Source organism: Hippichthys cyanospilos, chromosome 12, assembly GCF_059441005.1.
Source record: "Hippichthys cyanospilos isolate Australia breed blue-spotted pipefish chromosome 12, RoL_Hcya_1.0, whole genome shotgun sequence".
Classification (NCBI taxonomy): domain Eukaryota; kingdom Metazoa; phylum Chordata; class Actinopteri; order Syngnathiformes; family Syngnathidae; genus Hippichthys; species Hippichthys cyanospilos.
Genome location: NC_142380.1, coordinates 5,234,547 through 5,250,581, shown reverse-complemented (window position 1 = coordinate 5,250,581; position 16,035 = coordinate 5,234,547). Strand labels below are relative to the sequence as shown.

The following is a 16,035-nucleotide window of genomic DNA, read 5'->3' as shown; positions in this document are numbered from 1 at the left end:
ATTCTCTCTCTGAGTCTCTCTTCAAGTCTGTTTCAGTCCCTTGCTCTTTCTCTGTCTCTCTCTCCTTATTGGTTCTTCGGCTCTTTAAAAATGTACAAATCGTTCTTATTCTCCATCTTACATCTCTTGCTCACCCGTTTGCTCCTTTCCTCTCTCTCTTGCTCTCCTTTTTCCATTTTGTCTTTTCCGGCAAGTGACGTTGTTAGTGTGTACCTCCTTTAAGAGGAGGAGGAGCGCCTCGCCGTTCATCTCGTGTTTTTCAAAAGGAGGATGAAAATGAGGAAAGGGGGGTAGTGGCACTGATGGAGTGACGCCCCTCCACGCTCCACCATCTGCACCCCACCTCTACCTTTCCTTTAGTTTGCAACAAGCGGCATGCTTCACTCGCTGTGCTACGCCAAAAAGATGGGCCACCGCATCGTGGCCACCCTGAGGAGGAGCAAGCGCCTCCACCGCCACCTGCCGGTAGGTAAACAGCTCCCCCACCCCCCCGTGGAAGGCGGTCCACTCTGGAGACCGCACATGGACCTCCTAAATGATAAAACTGAGGGTAAAGATGCTGCGTCATGACGATCGTGTGACATCCATCTTCTGTGCACGCCTCCCATGTAGCGTTTCTGCCAGTCTCAGTTTCTAATGGCTTTGATTCAGGTTCATTTCATGTGTGGTTTAAATTGACCTGGTGCAGGTTTCAGGCTAGCTACGACTCAGCATTTTGATGCGTGCTTGTCGGATGCTTTACATTACATTTTATGTACTATGTTGAATCCTAGCTCAGTTCTGCTGCTTCAGTCCAGGTTCAATCCTGGTCCAGTTCGTGTTTAGTTTAGTTCTGATCATCCTGTATCATTCAGGTACCGACCTGCTCTAAACCAAGTTCACTCCTGTTGCAGTCTCATTTTACGTTTGGTTTAATCCTTGGTAGTCCAAATTTAACTCAGCATGTCATTGGCATGTTTAGAGTTTGTTTTTCAGTTTTTTGAATGCTGACCTTCATCTTTTGTGCGTGTGTAGGTGTGTGCGTGTGTGTGACTAAACAGCAGCAAGATGTTTTGTGCAGATGTGAGAAAAGCCTGCAGTAGCACATGCCGTCCATGGCGTTGCCTAGCAACCTTCTGACATGCGGCAATAAACCACACACACACACACACACACACACACACACACACACACACACACACACATGGGCACGCGATGAAACATGGCACAGATGTGACATTGCAGTATTGTGTTGTTGTGTAGTGTTACATGATTGTGAAGTTTGTTGCTTGGGTTTTATTTTCTCCAGATTTGGGTTTAGGTTAGTCCTATTTGTCTGGTGCAATCATCTTTCAGTGCAGGTGTAATACTTGTTTAGTTCCAGGTTTAAAACAGATTAAGCCCTAAGCCCGACACATGCTTTAATCAACATCTTGGCTTAGTTTACTTCGTTTTTAGACATTATTCAGTCCTGGATTTGACCTGTTTTTTTCACAGTTGGAAAGTTGTTTTAATCCTGTTTTTCCACTTTGTTCTTGATTTATTGTATTTAAAATTTAGATGTTATTTGTTGCTGGTTTTGGACCGCTGATTTAACCCAGCATTTTTAATACTAAATCTTTTAGATTGAGACTTAATCCAGGTGTAGTCCAACAATTCTGTGTAGTTTGAATTAGGACTGGATGATTATATCCCCAAAATGTATTTATTTATTAATTTAGTGTGTTGATGTAGGTGCAATGATTGTTTAGTCCAAGTTAAAAACTGTTGTAGTCCTAATGTTTTTAGACATTGTTCGGTTTTGGTTTAGACCTGGTTAGAACAATGTAACAGTGGTTTTATTTCAATTTTTTATGGTTCAATCAAAATTTATATGTTGTTTAATCCAGGTTTAGTACTGCAGTATTTTATGGTTAATCTAACAGGGTTAATAATAGTTTAATCCAGATGCAACTCATCTTTAGTCCAACTTTTAATCAACATTTCAATGATGTTTGCATTAGGGCTGGACTTTAAGGGCCAATAAAATCTTTTTTTTTTTCATTTTTTTAGATAATTACAATTTAAATGGATTTTAATCCAAGTAATAAACTCAGCAAACATTTTAAACAGTGTTTTAGTTATACAAAAATAAAGACTGTTCCAAATGTTGCAACTCTTATTTTATTGCAGATTCAAAACTAGCTTAATTTTAGTGAGTCCTCACTAAATTCATGGTAAGGACTGCACTTACTCAGTTTTACCGTTAGTCGTGCTGATGGGAAGTTTCTATTACCAACTGAGTTTTACATGCAAAGTTGACTCCCGCGTGCGACCTCTCTGGTCACGTTCCCCGGCCAGAACGTTGACAGACACGCACGCGTCCACTGAAGGGAAACATTGATTATTCATGCAGTGGACAGACCCCCCCACACACAGGCCCGGTGCTGACATGTGCCTCCCTTGCCGAAGGCCATTAGGCCTCACTTACTCCTGGCACACTGTTGTGTTGCATTGGGAACGGATCACAGCATTGTTTTCCAAGTGCCGAGGATCTCCTCCATGTCCTCGCGGCAGCTTTTCACCTCCAAGGCCGTCAACGGCATCACCCGAACGGCTGCCCAAGAGGACACGGGACCACCGGGCGCCAACCTTGTTGGACGGCGTGGGGCCTGCCCGCCGGTGCGGGCATCGCTGGCCACCTTCACGGCATGTGCGGTTCCGGCATCTTGCCGTGCTCGTAGTCGCTTCCTCAACCTGCGTGACAGCGTCAAGAAGAGTCCCACCAAGACCAGCGCCAAAGTGGCGGGCGGCCGCTCGCACACACCCTGGGCGCCCCTCGCCTACACCAAGGTAGTCTGTACCTCATTGCTTAAAGTCTTGGAATGGTTCATGTGTTTTGACCTGGATAATTTACTAATTTGGGATTCTTAGTTCAGGACATTGCAGTTGAAGATCAAGTTCAGATCTGGATCTGATCCCTGTTTACACCTGGATCCTGCTTTAGTCCCAGATAATTTAGGTGTAATTTGTTGTGGATTTAATCCTAGTCGTAGTCTCAGTTTTGCTCTGGGTACTGCTAAATTTAAATTGTGGCTATTGGATACTCCAGGTTTAGTCCTGGTCCAGTTCATATGAAGTCCCTTCCAGATTTTCTTCCAGTTTATACTTGGTTTAGTCTTGATGAAATCCTAATCAAGGCCTGATGTAGTCCAGGTTTTAAGCAGGTTTTTTATCCATGTTAGTCATAGTGTAACAAGTGAACAAGAATACAGATTTAGTCTGGGTTCAATCTAGGTTTAGGCCTGGTGCAGCAAAATGTTTGTTTTAGTCTTTTTATCTTTGGTGTTGTGGCGTTTCTTCGCAGCCCGGGAGGTTCAGTGGTAGACAGACTTGCTTTGGAAAAAATGTCTTGTCATCTGGGGAACTGGGGAACATGAAGAAATATTTCGAAAGTCACAATTTATCACAGACTTAATCTGACTACTTTGGACAACAAAACTGAACCTCCTCTACAGGGTTTCGCAAGATGGGAAAACACCCACACACACACACACACAAAAAGTACCCGCCCCCCCGCCCTTTTTTTTTTCCCCTCAGCGAAGACCCGCTCATCAGCATAATGCATTTTTGGATGGGATTTATTAAATTTTGGAACTATATATTTTCAGTGGCAACCCTCAGCATGTTATTCGGCAAACCATAAGATAGATTATGTAACGTTGTCTGTTTATTTCTTGTCTGCCAGAAAATTGCATCTCGATTGACATTTCACATCTGTATAAAGCTCAACAAAATAATATCATACAACATTTTGAAAAGGAATAATTTTACACAATTTAGCAGTCACTTGCTTCATGTTCTGATTCATTTGCTCTTAATTTGAAAAGTAAAATGTTCTCTTTCTGTCAATATTGAAAAGCATGAAGTTAAATTTACTGACACCTGTAGACACCCTGTTAAAATTACCCGGACACCCTAAAGTGTCTTCACATACTCCCAGGAGTCTTGACTCTTGTTTGAGAACAGGTGATATCACCAACCCCTCGATTTTTAATCATATTTTACACTTAACAAATGTATTTCATACATGTGAATTGATGGAATTCACTAATGGAACTAGTCTGTGTAAAATTGGAATTATTTGGTTAGCTGACCTCTTGACAACTATTGCATCAGTTTAATATGTGCTTCTGCCCTCAGGTGGCAAAGCTATGAATCGTTTTATCTGTCACCACATCAGTCATTGACATACGCATCAATACATATCAAAACGACGAATTTCAAAGCAACCAAGATGATTGCTTTTGCATTTTGTGATTGGCCAAGGAATAGGAAGTGCTTGTGAGGAACTGACAGGTCTTGTCACTGACTTCCCATCGTGATATGACAGATGGTCAGTCGGCAGATGTGCAGCCGTGTTTTGCCTGAAGTTGTGAGGATGAAGCAGCAGCCGGGATCAATGCGCTCGATGCATGCTCTTTTTAGCCACCGGCGGCCTGACAGCAAAGCGGCGTGTCCTGCCGCTGGCCAGCCATTGCCCTTACTTGGTAGCTATTGCATAACAGAGGTCACCAGGATGAAGGCCGGCTGCTCTTCACATCCTCTCAGGTCAACCGCGGTGAACGAGAAAGACCCGTCGCAAACCGAAATGTATACCAAACTCTGACTCCTAAAACACTTCAAACTCACCTTCAAAACTTGCGGCTCTTTATTGACGTGTGCTGTGTATCCTCTCGTTATACAGGCCAACCCTCCGCCTGTGTTGGTCAATGCAGACAGCCTGGACACGCCCCCTTACGTGAGTGCCACACCTCCACAGAAAGTCCGCCCTATTTGAAAGGGGACAGGTTGGGAAAAAGTCCACTCCAAATCCTTTTGTAGTGATAAGGGATTATCCTGATATTGCAGCCTAGTCTACTGTATGTTATTAGTATAATGCAATACCGGCAGGAATGATACATGTTTTTATATTTTGGGGGGGATTAAATTTTAGGAGACACTTTCTGATGTGCTATTGTTCAAACAAAGAACAGTCAGAAACAGTCGCTATGTGAAAATAGGACACATTTATTCCAAAGCATTAAAGATTTAATTTGGGGTAATGTATTTTCTCATACTTACTAGTATAGACTATTGCAGTTTGGATAGTATCATTGGATCAAAGTATCTTCTAACGTTTCATACAAAAAAAAAAAAAATCATGTATCATTCCTGTTGATATCCTATCAGATCAATCCGTACTGGACAGTTGTCTAGACACACGGGAAGAACACCTTACCTGTGTCATTTGGAACAGAAAAATTCAGAGTAGGTACATCTCCAACAGGTAGCATAGTTACAGTCATAAAACTAAGACAAAGTCGTCTGTGTGTGTGTGTGTGTCAGGACTTCAAATGACACTAATTATTTTGTTTTCCTTCTTCAAACGCTCTTGATGTTGTGAACTTGAAGGTCAATGGCACCGAGGCAGACTACGAGTATGAAGAGATCACGCTGGAGAGGGTGAGCGCGCTCTTCTGGAAGCTGGTTTATGTCCTTGCTCGCTTGCTGGTAATGACATCACAGATAATGTTACCCCGTCCAGGGCAATTCGGGCTTGGGCTTCAGCATTGCAGGCGGCATCGACAACCCCCACATTGGAGAGGATCCCAGCATCTTCATCACCAAAGTCATCGTGGGGGGCGCAGCCGCGCAGGATGGACGCCTCAGGTGTGTGATACCCATCCGTCCCCTGAGCTCTTTTTACTGCTGCGTGCATTATGCAATACTCGCACACACACACACACACACACACATTTATACACATGCTGTGTTACCTGATCATCTTTACTAAGAACTCCTCAGCTTCCACTTCTTGTATTTCGCTTTCAAAACATATTTTTCTTCACGTTTTGTCAAAATGATGTAGTGAACCAGAAATACGTGGTCATGTCTATTTATTCTATTTACTGTTATTTACTATTGTTTGTTTTACACAAATTGTGTCTTCAACTAAAATGATCATATGCACAAATTTTATAATTAGTGATTATCAATATTTTTTTTTTCCTCAAACTTCGAAAATTGTGTTTTGCTAGTGAATACAGTTGGAATATTGATAAATTGTCTTTTGAGGAAAATACAGAGAGGTTTTTGCAGATTTTTTTTTGGGGGGGTACTGGTCATTTTTCATTATATTTGTCTTAATGGGTAAAAAAAAAATACACAATTGAAAGGATCAGCTAATGTCATGTCAAATTGTGGGTTGACCAATTGGGTTGGGCCCAAACCCTTTCACTAGTCAAAGGTAAAAAAAAAAAAATTGGAGCCATGCATCAGCTGTTTGTTATTTTCAGGGTGAACGACGTGATCCTTCGCGTGAATGACGTGGACGTCCGTGATGTGACGCACAGCCGCGCCGTGGAGGCGCTGAAGGAGGCGGGATCTCTGGTACGACTTTACGTGAGGCGCCGGAAGCCGATGGGTGACAAAATCATGGACATCAAACTGGTCAAGGGACCCAAAGGTAACATTTCTGCTCCAAACCAAACTATTTGATTCTGACTTGGCTTTACATTGTTCATGTGGTTTTTAGGTCTGGGCTTCAGTATCGCAGGGGGCGTGGGCAATCAGCATATCCCTGGTGACAATAGCATCTATGTCACTAAAATCATCGAGGGCGGCGCCGCTCACCGGGACGCGCGGCTTCAGATCGGAGACAAGCTTCTGGCGGTGAGCTCCTGTGCCGCGGGCCTCCTGGCTGGTGTGGCATGTGTGAGTGACGTTTGTGGCGGGCGCAGGTAAACAGCTGCTGCCTGGAAGAGGTGAGCCACGAGCATGCCGTCACGGCCTTGAAAAATACACCCGACGTGGTCTACCTCCAAGTGGCCAAGCCCAACAACGTCTTCATCAGTGACACCTTGGATTCGCACCGCCTTGACAGCCGTAAAATGCCGCCAAAACATTTACGCATCTTCTGCCACCTCCTTTTTCATTCCTTGACATACTTCTTTTTTTAACTATTCATTTTCTGTTTTCGTTTTTTGTTCTTTCCCTTTCCTTCATTTTCTTAACTGTTTCTCATCTTCACTATTTTTTCTTCTCCTATTTACTCTTTACCTTGTTCTTTTTCGTCACTTTTTTTCAAGCCTTCTCTTTTCATCATTCTTTTTCTATTGTTTTTTTTTTTGTCTTCCTTTACAATAGGGGTGTTCTGATCCGATATTAAAAAAAACTCAGTACCGGATAAAATCAGTCTACAACCAAAACCCTGATATTAGCTCTCACATTATTCTCATTTTTAAGAAGTATTTGGCTTAAAAAAAAGAAACTTCATAGGAGCTACATAAAAAAAACACTGCAAGGTGCAATATCGGCATCTCATCAGAAGGGAAAATGTATCGGGGCACCCCATCCTCTACCATTCTTCTTGCCATTGTTCTTTGTTGACCTGACGGCATGGTTGTGTGTGTGCATTATCAGCGTTCTCCCAGCACCTGGAGAACCATATCAACGCCCCCAACTTCCTGAGTCAGCCACTCCCTCCACCGGCCACATCGGGACGCTACTCGCCGACGCCCAAGAGCATGCTGGGAGATGACGACGCCTCACGGTATCACCGCACCTTTTGTTGCTATTCATCCATCACTTGCACTCTCATCATTTGCGTTGCATGAGGTTGTATCACAACCAGCCTTCAGGATGTGAGATGGAGACCCCCGATCTAAACACTTTAGCTGAAATTGAGAACACTACTAAACATTTAAAATAGCAAGTCATTTGGTAGAGTTGGCAGCTGCCACCCAGCTCTTGCCACACTGGCTAACCACCAATGTCACTGTTCCAGGAGAGAGCCCCGAAAGGTAGTCTTGCACCGCGGGACCACGGGTCTGGGCTTCAACATCGTGGGCGGCGAGGATGGTGAAGGCATCTTCATCTCTTTTATCCTGGCCGGCGGACCCGCCGACCTCTGCGGGGAGCTGAGAAAGGGCGACCGCCTCGTTTCGGTAAATCGCGCCGCCTCCTTTGTGCTTGAGGCATCGAAATCTAGGGGCAATCGTGACCTTAACTATTGGGTATGGTCTGAAAACAAACTGGTTGGTGGACTTGGTTCATTTATTAAGCGAACCACGTTTTTTTATGTAGCCTGTACCCAATAGTGATGAAAAGAAGTTTGACACCCATGGTGTAATTTATATGTACAGGTGAATGGCGTGGACCTCCGAAGCGCCACGCATGAGCAGGCCGCCGCTGCGCTCAAGAATGCCGGGCAGACTGTCACTATCGTGGCGCATTACAGGCCCGAGGGTGAGTCATGGGACCTCTTGATGCTGTCAAGAGCACTTTTCACCTACAAAAATCACAAGGTGAAAAAAGTGACAAACACAAAAATAGGGATGCAACTTACACATATTTCAATGATTGATGAATTTGTCAAGCTAGAATTATGGGCCACGATATACCTCAGCACCACAAATAGAGTGCTCGCCAATTGGTAAAATTAGCTTCACCCTTTGACAGACAGCATTACCTAGCTACTACAGCATGAACCCAAAACCATGCAAGATGTCTTAACGATAGATTACTCAACAAATTACGACCTGATGTAACCACATTTTATTGTTTTATATACTCGTTTTGATTATATTTGTATTATGAAAAGACCTACTATTGGTTGGCCAATTACGCACATGCATGTGACACGAAGATGGCAACTGGAATTTGCAGCCAAAGATGAGCGTTTTGCTTGATGTCTTTCCCGTACAGAATATGGCCGCTTTGAGGCCAAAATCCACGACCTCAGAGAACAGATGATGAACAGCAGCATCAGCTCGGGATCAGGATCCCTCAGGACCAGCCAGAAGAGGTCACTGTACGTGAGGTGAGAGAAGCGGCCTCTCACCTTCACCTTCATCCTCTTCTTCCTTTTAACTTGTGGCCCAAATGCTGGCCTTTGCACGCAGGGCGCTGTTTGACTATGACAGGACTCGAGACTCGGGTCTTCCGAGTCAAGGCCTTAACTTCAAGTTTGGGGACATCCTGCACGTGGTCAATGCCTCCGATGATGAGTGGTGGCAAGCGCGCCACATGACGGCCGCGGGAGACGTCCAAGAGGTTGGCGTCATACCCAGCAAGAGGAGGTCGGGTACTGCACGAGCACATGCACACGCTCACTCACAAAGGACACACACAGATTGTTGACTGAGGTGGTTTGATTGACAGGGTGGAGAAGAAAGAGCGAGCGAGGCTTAAGACGGTCAAGTTCAACCCAAAGTCTCGAGAGCGAGGGGTGAGTTCAACCACGCCCACCCAGGCAACTTAGCATGCAGCACTTGTTGCTCCTTTTCTTAGCACCCTAGCATGTAGCTCTCTAATTTTTGCCCTTAACATTTTAGCATTTAACACATTTTTCCTGCTTGTGGTTGGTTAGCACCTGGCACATTAGCACATCGACTAACTTGGAACAAATCAGCTCTTCTGTTTAGCATCAGTCACATTACCAGTTCACCTAGCATGTGATGAATTAGCTCATTTTGTAGCACCTCTTTGTGTTAGCATGTAGCACGTTACCCCTTCCTGTTGGCAAATGTCATATTAGCCCCTCTATAAGCATGCTTGCTAGCATGTATTAAATTAGCTACAAAGGGGGTCTAAAAGGAAGCAATTTCTGTTTGTACGATGAAGTTAACGTTTGATGCTGCAAAAAGCTTGCAATGTTATTTTTGGTTTATTTTGCTACGCTAGTTACTAGCGGCGCATACTAATGAGCGCGCGTATGACAAAAAGCATCCCGCAGCTGATCTTAACAACGCATGTCGCTGATCTATGAGCATCCCGGCAGCGGTGGCGGCAGCGGTGGCGGCAGCGTTGCGACCGACCGCTAACGGCCCAAGTGACAAGCGCATGACCCAATGTAACTTTTTATGTGGACGTCTGCCTCATCTTCCTCCTTCTCATCATCTTCATACTGACATGGAGCCACGCCTCCCCCAAACATTTGAATAGGCAAATATTCACATGTTTGTGCTGTTCCTATGGCAATGCTTTTGTCTTCTTTGGAGTGGCCGCACTTCTCTTGTGCTGCTTCCTCTTTTGCCCTGTTTTGTGTGTGTGCGTGTGAGTCTAGTTGTGTTTGTTTGTGAGGGTTCTGTAACTGAGTGTGTAAGTGTGTGTCTGTGTATGGGAGAGAGGTGCCTTTGAGTGGGTGTGCGTTTTCATGCAAGTGTTTCCTTTACGTGGTTTTTCCTCATCATCTTGATCCTGGTGTCAGCATCATCCCAGTGGTCAGCGTTTGACCTTGAGCTGACCTTGATGTCAGACTTCCTGTCCCTGTCATGTGTACTTCCTGTAGCCATTGGGTGACAAGCGTAGAAAAGGCGTGTTGGCCAGGTCCTTCCTGTTCGGGAAGAGTCGCGACGGCGGCGGTGAGCAGGACAGCAGCGACGTGGAGCGTAAGTACGGCGCCCGCAGCCGCCACCGAGGGCGCCGCATGCTCATTGGTCAGTGACAGGAAGAGAGATCAGCAGGTTGCGTCCCGGTTGTCACGAGGACGAGGCCGCCCACCTTTTTTCCCCCCTCTCAATTGGTTCCGAGCAGCTCAAACGGTGTCATCCTCTCTTACATCGCGTCTGCTCTCTCGCTCTGTCGCTGTGGACGCCGTAACTTCCTGTTTGTGCTTCTTCTTCTCTTGTCGCTTTCAGGACGCCGTCGACCTCCTCACCAAAGGACACAGTGAGTCCCCCCCACCCCCTCCTCCCATTCCCCCCTTGACATGTGCTCTGATCTCCAATCGACTGGTCGCCAGCTCCTGTCAGGTTCAATACAGGCAAAAAAAAAAAAAAAAAGAGGGACTGGTCACCAATTTCAGAGCACATGTAAAGCCCCCCAAAATTACTGGTCACCAGCCAATTGCAGGATAACTATAGACCCAAAAATGACTGGTTGCCTTTCAGTCAGGGCTTTTATAAACTGGTCGCCATCCAGGGTCATACGCGAAAAAGACTGGGCACCAGCCAACGTAAGGACACTCATAGACCCCAAAAAGGACCGGTCATCAGGCAATAATGAGGCAAATAAGGAGTGTTCACTAGCCCAGAGAGAGAGAGCAGCCGTGCCCCAGGTTCTAAAAGTAGAACAAAAGAGAATTTATAGTATTTATTATTGTCGTGGCTTTAATAAAGAATATCATAATTAAGAACAAAAAATATTATTTTTCTTGCATTGTTATAAATCATGATCATTTGGAAAGAAAAGGAGCCCATGGCGTGATCTGCTCTTTGAGTTGGTAAGGTCATCGGAGGGCACGCGTCCATTGAAAAGTGTGCATCAAACTGATGGCGCTTATCCTAAATCCACAACCAGGAAGTAGCTCTCGCTTTCCAAAAGGTCACTGGCCCCGTCCCTCCCCTTCCTCCCCGCTTCCAGGGCTCTTCGTCATCATTGACAAGATGGCGTGGGCGCAGGCTGTCCTTCAGGCTCTGCTTCCTACTGATCAAGACTTTTTTTTTTTTTTTGCGTTTTGTTTTTCTCCAAATGTATTTTTCTCTGACGTGTGACCTTTTGCGCTTGCGGTCATATTTATCATCATCTTTTGACTGACAGCTCGGACCTCTGTGCTTTCAGAACACGCCACGTCCAACGCCAGCGATAGTGAAAGCAGTTACCGTAAGTTGTGGGATGAAATAATACCAGTGGTTAGGGACAACTGACTATATTTTTAACCTCCTTAGACCCAGCCCATTTATTAGTGTCCGCTGTAGTGGACATTTTTGTCTTTGGTCCATATGTTTTGAGTCATTGAAACTACCCTACCAGTGTGCTCAGTAGAGGACATTGTGACCTTTCCTGTGATGTCTCGTATTTGTTTGGGATGCAGTTCACTTTGCAGTATTTCTGAGACAAAATGTACACAACTGTCAACACTAAATGAAAGCCAGTTAAAAAGAAAATGCTAGCGGCAGCACTTTTGTAGGTTTTTTTTTTTCGGTTGATTTGGTATCAACTCTGGTGTTTGCCAGCAGGTGGCCAGGAAGAATTTGTCCTGTCGTATGAAGCCGTCACTCAACAAGAAGGTAATGCGCGTGTTTGTGTGCGCGCTGCAACGCGACGCCTTCACTTGACGCTCGTCATCTTGTCTTGTCCAGTCAGCTACACGCGACCGGTCATCATCCTGGGACCCATGAAGGACCGCATCAACGATGACCTCATCTCGGAATTCCCGGACAAGTTTGGTTCGTGCGTCCCACGTGAGTCCCCGCCGACGTATTTGTCCTCTGCTTTTCCGACCTCGGGTGACCCCGCTTCCTTCGCAGACACGACGAGACCCAAACGCGACTACGAGGTGGACGGTCGAGATTATCACTTCGTGGCGTCCCGGGAGCAGATGGAGAAGGATATTCAGGAGCACAAATTCATAGAGGCGGGACAGTACAACAACCACCTTTACGGAACCAGCGTCCAGTCGGTGCGAGAGGTCGCCGATAAGGTAGGTCGATCACCGTGCTGTCCTAGATCCTGTAGGAGCCATCGTTAGGCCTGTGGCAACCACTCACTGAAAAAGTCCCTTCATTCACACCTGGCAAGTTAATGTCGGCTTAGTCATTCAGTCCGCTAGCTTTACGCTAAAGCTAATTTGTATGCAACAGAACTTGTAGAACGGTGATGGAAAAAGCACCACACATCTTTATCCTCCTACTAAAACCACTAATGTGTTTAGGGGGAGTTGTGGCAAGGGTAGAAATGGTTGGGACTTTATTTTTTCCTCGTGTAAACTAACATGAATGACGCTGTGTGGGCTTGCTTTCAGGGTAAGCACTGCATACTGGATGTGTCGGGCAATGCCATCAAGCGCCTGCAGGCGGCGCTGCTGCATCCCATCGCCATCTTTATCAAGCCCAAGTCCGTCCAGAACATCATGTAAGACTTGCACACACTCTCACACACACTAGTTTTTTTTTTGTTTGTTTGTTTTGGGGGGTGGGGTACATTTCAAATAACGCATTAATCTCATGAATCAAATTAAGACTAAATTAAGGGCATATCTGCTCTATCTATAGATTGTTTTTTTAGCCATTCATTTTTAATTTGGTTGAACAAAAATCTTCTCACTTTTAATTTGCGTCATTTTGTTTTTGTTAACTATGATAACCCTGGTAAACACAGACATGATTTTTTTTCACACAAGCGCACACACTCATACAGTCTGAGAAACACAAGCTCTCTGACATCCAAAGAGTATCAGGTACTAGCAACCTGTGTGCCTGTGTCAGGGAGATGAACAAGCGTCTAACGGAGGAACAAAGCAGGAAGACGTTTGAGCGAGCCGCCAAGTTGGAACACGAGTTTACGGAACACTTCACAGGTTGGATAAAGCACTTTTTAAAGTTAAGCCTCAACGCAACAAACGTGATGACGGGAGTGTGCAACGTGCGTGTGTGCGCCCATGCAGCCATCGTGCAGGGCGACACCCTGGAGGAGATCTACGAGCAGAGCAAGCAAATCATCGAGGATCATTCTGGATCTCTCATCTGGGTGCAGTCCAAGGAGAAGCTGTGAACGCTTCGTCCGATTTTGGAAACGTCCTCCCCCGCTCGCCACCCCCAAACACCTTGGAAGCTTGAAGGGGTGTGGCCATGTGTCAGCCCCGCCCCTCCCTCTGCTCACATTAACCCTTTAACGAGCCACAGAGAGGGGAAAGTGTCGGCTTAACGACTTTCACTAATGAGCTTGCTGGCACTTTTTCTTGTGGCATGGTTCCGCGGGGCAGTCCGCATGGGGGGGCCCAGAGACAAGTTGAACCTGCTCAGCTGCCTATTTTCTTATAAACAAAAACTACAAATTCTATATTGATCGTCATTATTATTATCACCATAGAAGATTTCAATATGATCACTTCCTGTCTTATTTTTCTTTTTTAACCAAATAAAAGCGCAAACAGGAAGCAGGTTGTGTTTGTGTTTCTATGGAGATGAGCAGTATATTTACATACAAGCAATTCTTATAACAGTGCAGAGAGTTCAACTTTGATCTTTCATACTTCAGTAGTTCAACAACAGGAAGCGAAGAAATAACAATAATACTCTGCACAATATGTGTGTTACTTCGGGTGTTTTCCAGTAGCATGTTAGATGACAGTTCAACACAATAATAAAAGACTTGCCCAGTTCAGTAACTTCATACTGTCTACGATGGAAGTTACCTTATGCGAAAAAAGAAGTCGTTATAGTGTAGTACAATATGACTCAACTTTACTAGTAGACGTATATGACATGACTTAATTGACGGATATAAAATTCACATACTGTTTCACAGAGGTGAGCAATACACTGGTACTGACAGACCGTGATCATGTGAGAAATGTTTCATTGTCTAATAATTGGGAGTATGGACATGTAGCATGTTTTAGTATGGCTGCAAGCATATATACATTTGTCCATTAATAACTCTTTTGGTGCTATAGTATGCAGTGATAGCTAGGAGGCGGAAATGTCGAGTGAAAGATACTTTCTCCTCCTTGAACGTGGCCAGTATAGCTGGTGATGAACTGGAATGCATATTGTACGCAAGCTTGCTCAGCACATTCATTCTAAAGACTTAAAGTAAAAAAAGCAACGTTTAGAATTAGGTATTAATATATTTTTGTGTTATCATTGCCTGAATATGATTTGAATGAGTAAATTGCTTGGAGTTGATGAGCAAAGCATTCAAGGATGCCTTTCTATTAAAGTAGCCAATAGGCACATCGCATGGTGATAATCTCACTCTGATTGGATCTTAGCCAGGAAATGGAAAAATTGGCATTATCTAGTAAAACTAAGCTTAGAAACAAACTCGCTTTTTTACTTGGCGTGTATATGACCAATGACAAGGTCAAATTTATTATTTATTGTTTTTATGTGACTAAATAAAAAAGTTTTTTTTTTCTTGTGGTTAAAATTGATGGCCTGTAGAGAGTAGTCAGTTTGCAGCACAGTAGTGCCCCCTAGTGGACATGATTGCTGATTGCAATGTAGTTTAGATGGCACATATTGAACATGATTGATGTTAAGCATGTATGCTCCTTGGTGGACCTATTGCAGTTTAGTGCCATGGGTACAAGTTTATTTTGATTAAGCTAAAGTGAAGACTGTAAAGTTTAACTTTTGCTTTTTTAAGGCCAAGCTGTAGATAATGCTGTTAATTGGTATTTGTCCAGACCTTCAATTATTATTTTTCTTAGTAGGATGACGAAGGTTCCGTTATATGACGGGAGTGATCGACGGACCGACGATTAGCTGACGAAGCAATGGACTGACGATTACAATTGTCAGATTGAAAAAAAAAGTGTACAGTATAGATCACAGGTGTCAAAGTCAAGGCCCGGGGGCCAGATCCAGCCCGCCGTCTCACTTTTTGTGGCCCTTGAAATGCTGATTTGACTTCAGGTTTCTGACTAAAACACCAAAATTGCAAGTTGTCTTTAACTTTTAAAAATTTGGGGGAAGAAAGACAAACATTTTCTTATTCTCTAAACCTCTTTTGAACAGTTTTTGCTGGCTTCTGATATCAAATCTTGGTAAATGTGTGATCAACACACTTAAAGTGTATTTCTAATTCAGTCATTCCGGCCCTCTGACAGAAACTATTACTACAATGCGGCCCCCCCAAAAAATTTGTTTGACACCACTGGTATAGATGATGGCGGAAGGACACTGACTGACAATGAAACCAGCAGAAAAAGTTGAAGGCTTTAATTGTCTCAAAGTGCAGCTTGTGCGAAAAGAACTTTAGTGTTTCTGGCTAATGATTGAAAGGCACAATGGGGTCACGACGTCTTGTTGTAGGTCAAACGCTGAAGCCAAGAGCTCTTAGTTTAATGCTTTGCACCGTGACAAGCATGTTAGCAGCTTTGAGTCTTTTCTCAAATTGCTGCGGTGTCACAAAGAGGACGACTTTCAAGTTCGAGGCGAAATGAGGTCAAAGCGAAGTTGAGGAAACAAGCTGAGGTTGTATCCGGGCGGGTTCAAAGTTCACTGAGGAGTCGTTGGCGCGCCTCCATCTTTTTTTTTTTTATTGAGGGGGGGGCGGAAGTGGTCTCCGGTGTGTTGCGCATGCGCC

The 16,035-nt window shown here is 44.5% G+C and overlaps 1 protein-coding gene across 12 annotated transcripts in view; it reads left to right on the top strand.

Moving 5' to 3' along the window:
• Positions 1 to 13,879, top strand: part of dlg1b (discs large MAGUK scaffold protein 1b) — a 31,333-nt gene extending 17,454 nt beyond the window's left edge. For 3 of the 12 annotated variants that reach the window (XM_088430199.1, XM_088430193.1, XM_088430200.1), the window contains 20 exons: positions 4,706 to 4,759; positions 5,413 to 5,463; positions 5,546 to 5,670; positions 6,297 to 6,466; positions 6,536 to 6,672; positions 6,741 to 6,885; positions 7,423 to 7,552; positions 7,787 to 7,946; positions 8,145 to 8,247; positions 8,707 to 8,821; positions 8,904 to 9,080; positions 9,163 to 9,229; positions 10,292 to 10,391; positions 11,563 to 11,604; positions 11,961 to 12,011; positions 12,084 to 12,185; positions 12,252 to 12,424; positions 12,746 to 12,855; positions 13,209 to 13,300; positions 13,388 to 13,879. In XM_088430199.1, coding sequence (XP_088286325.1) covers positions 4,706 to 4,759; positions 5,413 to 5,463; positions 5,546 to 5,670; positions 6,297 to 6,466; positions 6,536 to 6,672; positions 6,741 to 6,885; positions 7,423 to 7,552; positions 7,787 to 7,946; positions 8,145 to 8,247; positions 8,707 to 8,821; positions 8,904 to 9,080; positions 9,163 to 9,229; positions 10,292 to 10,391; positions 11,563 to 11,604; positions 11,961 to 12,011; positions 12,084 to 12,185; positions 12,252 to 12,424; positions 12,746 to 12,855; positions 13,209 to 13,300; positions 13,388 to 13,494 — 2,211 coding nt within the window. In that variant the 3' untranslated portion in view covers positions 13,495 to 13,879. Of the gene's footprint in view, positions 1 to 292; positions 466 to 4,705; positions 4,760 to 5,412; positions 5,464 to 5,545; positions 5,671 to 6,296; positions 6,467 to 6,535; positions 6,673 to 6,740; positions 6,886 to 7,422; positions 7,553 to 7,786; positions 7,947 to 8,144; positions 8,248 to 8,706; positions 8,822 to 8,903; positions 9,081 to 9,162; positions 9,230 to 10,291; positions 10,392 to 10,640; positions 10,672 to 11,562; positions 11,605 to 11,957; positions 12,012 to 12,083; positions 12,425 to 12,745; positions 12,856 to 13,208; positions 13,301 to 13,387 lie in introns of those variants that run through there. The other 9 variants (XM_088430189.1, XM_088430196.1, XM_088430191.1 and 6 more) reach the window with 7 other exon arrangements.
• The last annotated feature ends 2,156 nt before the right edge of the window (positions 13,880 to 16,035 follow it).